The sequence below is a fragment of the Callorhinus ursinus genome, unplaced genomic scaffold, assembly GCF_003265705.2.
Source record: "Callorhinus ursinus isolate GAN/ISIS: 27379988/994484 unplaced genomic scaffold, GSC_fseal_2.0 scaffold3, whole genome shotgun sequence".
NCBI classification, from domain to species: domain Eukaryota; kingdom Metazoa; phylum Chordata; class Mammalia; order Carnivora; family Otariidae; genus Callorhinus; species Callorhinus ursinus.
Window position 1 is genome coordinate 50,099,238 of NW_027397065.1, and position 7,069 is coordinate 50,106,306.

The 7,069-nt window shown below is 46.5% G+C and overlaps 1 protein-coding gene across 2 annotated transcripts in view; it reads left to right on the forward strand.

Moving 5' to 3' along the window:
• The window catches only part of GLRA1 (glycine receptor alpha 1), a 79,328-nt gene extending 77,891 nt beyond the window's left edge, over positions 1 to 1,437 (forward strand). Inside the window, exon 9 of one of the 2 annotated variants that reach the window (XM_025867187.2) lies at positions 963 to 1,437. In XM_025867187.2, the coding sequence (XP_025722972.1) occupies positions 963 to 1,277 (315 nt within the window). In that variant the 3' untranslated portion in view covers positions 1,278 to 1,437. The remainder of the gene's footprint in view (positions 1 to 962) is intronic. The other variant, XM_025867188.2, reaches the window with a different exon arrangement.
• The last annotated feature ends 5,632 nt before the right edge of the window (positions 1,438 to 7,069 follow it).

Consider the following 7,069-nt stretch of genomic DNA (forward strand, 5'->3'; position numbering starts at 1 on the left):
TCTCCCTGTGGGAGGACAATGGGAGCCTCTCGGTGCCAGCGCGGAGCTCACAGGGGAAGGTCTCAAAGCTAGATGTGATGACAGTGGACAACAGTGTCTGCACGAGTCAGGTCAGGAGAAGATCACCACGAGCTAGGAAAGGGAGACATTAGAAGAATACGGGCAGAGGCATGTTGGTAGTGAGCGTAAGGCAGGGTGCGAGAAATGCACAGGGGGGACTGGCAAAGTGCAACCAAACTGGCAGGTGTGCCAAGCATAAGGTGAGGGGAAGGGCAAAGGCCTGTAAAAGTAATTTGGAGCCAAATGATGAAGGGCTTTGAACAGTAACTTAATCCAGAGCTGTGTCTGAGGTCACAAGTGCCAGGGCTGTGCGAACGTGGAGGAAGAAAGCAGCTGTGGCTTCCCTGGCAGCGTGTAAAACAGGGCTGAGGCCCACAGCCTTTGCTCTCCCCCCAAACCCACGCCCGAGAACACACCACCTGGGGGGACGGGTGGGGGAGAAGGGCAAGAAGACAACAGAGACAAAGCAGGGGATCTCTCCAAACTGTCCCCATTTCTAACAAAACAGCATCGGGACGTCTGCTCATCTGTAACCTCTGATGGTCAGAGAGGCCCCTTGGATGTAGTGGGGCGAATCTTTCCCCCCATTTATAGGAACATATGAAGTAAAAAAACCTGAGACTCAAAGAGAGAAGTGACTTGCCTAAGGCCACACGGCCAGCAAGTGACCGAGCCGGACTTGGTCTGCAGACTCTAGGCCACGTTCCCATCCCCTGGTTTGCATCTGTTTCAGCACGCAAGTGGCGCCCCTCTATAAGGCATAACTCCCCAGCCAGCCTGAGAGCCTTAGGAAACCTGGAACGGTAGAGGCAGGGGGGCAGGGAGAACCAGACGGGCCTGGCCTGGCCCCCAGGGGAGTGCCTTGCAGGGAGGGTGCCCAGCCCCTGTCTTATTTTAAGTAGAGCCCCATGCTGAATCTATTCCAGGAGGATGAGGCCGGAGAGGGCCGCTTCAACTTCTCTGCCTATGGGATGGGCCCAGCCTGTCTGCAGGCCAAAGATGGCATCTCGGTCAAAGGCGCCAACAACAACACCACCACCAACCCCCCTCCCGCACCATCTAAGTCCCCGGAGGAGATGCGAAAACTCTTCATCCAGAGGGCCAAGAAGATCGACAAAATATCCCGCATCGGCTTCCCCATGGCCTTCCTCATCTTCAACATGTTCTACTGGATCATCTACAAGATCGTCCGCAGGGAGGATGTTCACAACCAGTGACGGGTCTGGGACAGAGGGGCATGGGGGAGGCTGGGAGAGGGCAGAGTGGGACTAGCACAGGAATCTGAGAGCCTAAGGAAGAGGAGGAGAGAGGGAGGGGCACACACACACAACTCCCTCTTTCTCTGCACTGTGTGCAACAGCAAAATGCAGTGATGCATGAATCTTAGAATGTGGCACTATTTAATATTTAACCCTGGGTGGGCTGCTGGGAGGGGGGGAGGGAGGGGCTTTTCTAATATCGGAGCTGAGGGGTCGGGAGGAAGGGGAGGGTTAGGGGTGGGGGGAGGGAGTGGGGGAATAACAGCTTTCAAAAATTGGAGTCCATGGGCTGGGCAGTTTTCCTATTCGGAAGGAGAGTGCCGTCTGCCCCAGAGCAGAAGGAAAGCAATGTAATATATGATATATATTCATGCTTAATATTAATGCAAAACCACAAGAACAAAAGATTTGTTTCTAAACCTATCAGCCTAGTAACTGCTTAAATTTTTAAAGCCACAGAAGTGATGGACAATTTTTCCCAGAGTGGAAACAGTCACAAAGCTTGCTCTGCTGTGTGTCCCGTATCACAGCCCTCCAAATGCCATGCCTGTCTTCAAACCAGCCCGGGTGGGCACATGCCAAAAAGCCATCCCACCTCTGCTTCCAGAGGGTTATGCGGCCTGGCCATGGGTAGTGGCCATGGGCAAAGGCGGAGAGGAGAGAGGGAATGGCTAAGGAGATGGGACATCTCAGAGGCCCAAGGATTGATAATCAAGACAAGTCCACCTCAGTCCTCAGGTCTCAAGGCTAAGGACCACGCCTGCCCCTCTCTGAGCCCTCTCGCTTCTGTGCTTCAACACCCACCCCACCTACCCTCCGCTGCCACCCTGATATGGCCGCCATGGTTTTCCCGTCATTTTGCCAATATGCAATCTTTTTTATGGTTAAAAAAAAAAAAGGAATAATCTCAAGAAGTAATATGCAGATAGACTGAGTATGAACAGATGCACTTTTTTCAAATGTCTATTTTTTTGGAGAGTCTCTTTGGAACTGCAAATGGGTATGTATTTGGGAAGGTGGGGTCGGTGGGATGAAGTAGATTTATTCTATAATGGCTCTACAGAGTGAAGTTTTAAGAGGTGAAAGGGTAGTAACGATGCTGCTGCAGCTCAGATATATACGGGTGGGAAGAGATAGTAATGTTTAGAAAGTCTGTTCATTATATTTTGACATTTCATATGCCACAAATAATGCGGGAAGCATGGGGGGGGATGAACCCATTATATTTTTATAAATCTTTTTCTGTTTTCCTTTTTGGTGCTTTGCTTAGCTTTAACATTTAGGAAAGTTAGACAAATATTTCCTTCTAACTCTGAAGTGCCAGAACTACCCCAGGTTAGCCAGGGCACTCCAGAAAAAAGGAGAGGGATTAGGAAATAAATTGTGAGGGGTGGGGGACCCTGCTGAAGGACACGGATGTTCACCGATGGAGGGTCTGCGGCAGGGACTGCTAAAGACAGGAGTAGCCTCTGTCCTCTCCGCCAACAGCATCGTGCTTGAATGATGGCATTGCTGTCTGGGGCATGCTCCCTGCTGCAGCTTGTGACCAGTATACTGGGTTACGATTCTTCCTTTGCACTTTTTTGGCTTTGGATCAAAGTAGTGGTAGATGGTGGGACACAGCGGGCGGTCGGTTTGTCCTGAGGCTTGGGGTTTCACATGGGTCTTTAGAGTATCCCCAGTGTGGGGGAGAAGAGAAGGGAGACACTGGGACCCTAACTCTTCCCTCAAGCCCCTTCCCCGAGGGAAATTTCTCCCATTCCCTGTGGCACAATGGCTAATACCTCTAGAGGCCCAAAACACCAAGCCAAAAGACAAGGATCTAGAGTGATTTGGGTAAAGAAAATGCACTGTGCAGCCAAAAAAGGATTTGAGGCTTGAATGAAAAAACATCCAGGGTCAAGGTCAGTAAGTCATTGCCTTCCCTCTCTTGGCATGTGCAGACCAGAAAATTAAACTGTATTCTAGCCTTGGACGATGTGGGATAGAGCCCAGAATCCTGAGTGAGGCGCTCTCATCCACAACTATCTTTGTATCCTTTTCCGCACCACAGACTGTGTCTAAAGGAGGAAAAGGGCAACACAGGGATCTGAATAAGTACCACCAGTTCAAGACTCGAGTATCAGTCTCTGAACTGCTATTAGCACGACATTCACTTTATTTAAGGGAGGAAATCCTCAATCCCGCAGTGGCGCGTGAGTCACTGGAGAGGCTATTTGCCCCTTTCACTAGCACTTTATTCACTTTAAGGGGAAAATCGTTTTTTAATAAAACAAAAAAAAAATTTAAAGAAGCCCTTTTCTCCAGTTTACTCATTACCGGACTAAATTCAGAATGTCTGAAATCGAGGTGATCTGGCAGCAAAGGCATAAGGCCTCTGTCAGGGACTGAAGACAACACCAGTTGTTCCAAGACATTCTGCCTCCACTCAAACAGCAGCATCTGCAGATTTCAAACCGGGCTCCTTGTGTGAGGTGTCTGGAATTGCTCCAAAACAGAGAAATCACTGGGCCATTTGCCCAACCTCTGCTGGGTCCCTGAACTTCTGCCACCAATACTCAACTTTGGGCCCACTGGGAGCTGCCAGGTCTAGTCAACAGTATCTAACAGACAACAGAATCATCTTTTTGAGACACAGAGAAGGAAGGTCACTGAAATCTTTGCTCCAACTATTCCAGACTTGGTATTCCTCATGGAAAACAAATGTGAGTGAATACATTATAGTGGAAAAGAACCTGAATTTTAGTCCTACCTATAATGTGCTGGGTAACGTTAGGTAAATGATTTAGCTTTAGTTCCTCTACAAACACAATGGGGAGAGTGGTACAGATCTCTAACCCTTCCAGCTCTAACTGTCCCCTGTGCTTGAACTATAAGGAGGTTTACACAATGAAAAGTTTAATGTCACTTTAATTTCTGAACCCTCTAGATAGATGTGCGCATATATATATATATATATATATATATATATATATATGCACATGTACATGGACCTACCTTCTTTGGAGCATTTGCAGATTTTTCTTTTTGCTTTACTTTATCAAAGATGAGCAGTGGTGGGAAAAGAACATCATGATAAAGTCAAAAATACCATCGTGAATTAGAAATGGGAGCATGCTCAAAGAGAAGGCATTATCATCAATGTATAATGTAGAAAGGATTTAGCAATAAATTTCATGGATTTTATCATAAAAAAATCAAACTAGATAATTTAAGCCAAAAACATTTTTTAGGTTGCTCCAAAAAATAGGACGCTTTCTTAATTTCCCTTTCAGTTTGTGCACAGAGGATATCACACTTTGGGACTACATATGCCAAATGTTATGGTAGGGGGAAAACTGACTGAGGTGTAATGAGTGGTTTACTGGTTTTCAAACTCTCTACATGGCTAGATCAATATTTATGCATGAAGGTAGAACTGGACACTGGCATAGAGCAGATGGTGAGTTCACCCACCTCCAAAACTGCAGCTCTTCCTAGGAGTCAGATTTAAGAAATATTAACTAAGTAGACAGATAACGATACCAGTAACTTCTCACCTTAGCTTACAACCTACCTAGATTAGTTTCAAGAGCAGCCAAAATTAATGGCTCAGCTCTGCCACCCTCTGGTCCTTTCAAACATTCAGGAGTCCGTTCTTGGCTAAGGCTATTAGAAAGTGACCAAGGACAGGAGTGAATAGAAAGATGCAGAGTATGTGTGTGAGAGAGAAAGAGAGAGAAAGATAAAAGGTCATCTGATCCAAATTATTTCTTCTCCTAAGCTGTCAGTAAATAAGAAATGTATCCCTCTAAGAGGCCTATCAGTATTTTTCATAGACTATTTTTTCATACTAGGGAGAAAATAAATATGACAGGAGTTAGTTCCTTTCCTTCAAAGTACACATTAAAAAAAAAAAAGTACACACTGTTATGGGCATCATTAAAAAGAGATTGTGTTTTGTTAGTCTCCATGATATTCGACTGCAGAGACCAGTGCCCCAGCTAAGCTGCTACCATCACGGATAAGTCAGTCTTTTGTGAAAATGAGACTCCTGAGTTAACTGCAGCACACTGAACTCGAAAGGAGCGGAGTCCTCATCGTGTCTGCAGTAACTGCCTCCTTAGTAGAAGCTGGCAAGGAAAGGGTTTGCTAGTGGTACAATCTGTGTCAGCTTGAGGACTGGGGCCAAGCTGAGATTGGCAACTTTTCCCCAGGCTGACTGGAATCCCAGCCCAGGGACGATGAGTACCACTGTGGAAGCTATCAGATTTATTCCACAAGCACCCGCCCTCCACCCCAACTCCGAAGAGGCGGGCAAGACTGGGCTTTCTCTATGGGCGGTGTTTTTTTTCAGACTAACTTGAAGGCTTGCACTCTGAGGGGCTGGTAAGGTCTGCTGAGGAAGGTCGAATGGGCCTCTACCCTCTGATATAAAGCATCTTCAATTCAAGAACCGACCAGACCAAAAATTAAGAACAAGCATGTTCTTAAAATATAATTTATCTTCTCGTCCTCCACTAAGCCCCTTCTCTCAGAAACCAACTCCAGAAATTTGAATTGAGAACCTTCCTATTTTCCTGCAGCTCTACAAAGCCAGAAATAGGAGCTTATCCTGACCAAAAGAAGGAGTAAAAGAAATATGCTTTGTTTTGTTTGAGCTGGCTTGTTTAACTACTTGTATCAGTGTAAGGAAGAGCATATGTTGGAAAGGTTTTTGTTTCACAGTATCCTGAAATCCAAATGGGATAAGGAGAATACCCTTGGGAGGGTTGAAATCCCAGCAGAAAGAGAGAACTCTGAAAAATCCCCCTGGCCCAAGGAACCTAGAATCTTGAGGGCCCAGAGTAGATGCTGCTGCTAACCAAATTAGTATCCTGTTGCTTCCTTCAGGGTTTCTCCAGCTGTAAAGGCAGCAATGGCAGGAGATAGGTTTGTTCAAACGTGGGTGCTGTTACACGCTGTTTTGATGGAGCTGTGTGGTTATTTAAAGCAATAATTCAGGTGCTTTATCATTCTTTAGAACAGCAAAATGAGTTCCAAAGTAGAAATTACTGCCCAATGATTTTTAGGATCGTTCAGGCTTCTTCAGCTAGCATTCAGACCACCACTTCTCCCTCTTGTGCTGTCCCCTTACCTCCTCCCACTGCCTCCCTGCCAGCATACCCGGTCTCATCAGCTTGTTCATCTCATTTTGTGAAGCCAAACACTTCCAGAAGACGCTGGTTTGTTTCTGAGGGGGTGGGGCGTGGGGGGACGAGAATGGACATAGTAGCTCCTGTCTCGTTTGTTTTAAGGCTGCAATGTCCATTCTTCCTCTTGCCTGTGCACTTTGAAATTTCACTGCTCTGGAAAATTTCCATTGGAACATTGGGTCGAAAAGTCAGAGTCTAGAGAATGGCAAGCCAAAAATATACCCTTCAAGAGCCCAGTGATAAAAATTATGTTCTACATAAGGCCATTAACCAGTTACAGAGCAGTACCAGCTCACATGAGGACAAAAGACATTTGCTGTCTCACACAGACGCAAGCATAATGGGACTCCCATTCCTACACTTGCCCTGCTGCACAGTTTCCCGCAAGGCCTTGTTTTTGGCCTGCCTTTCTTCAGATTCCACTGTTTTCTTAAGCAACTTCAGAAACTCAGTATCTTTTTAAACACACCTGCCTCCTGAGGTGGACAGAGTTCAACAGGAGGTGAGTGCTTGTTCTGGCGCTCCCTCAGGCTCATCACGGGAACACAGGGGCGCTACTTGGCCTTACTTGGCCTG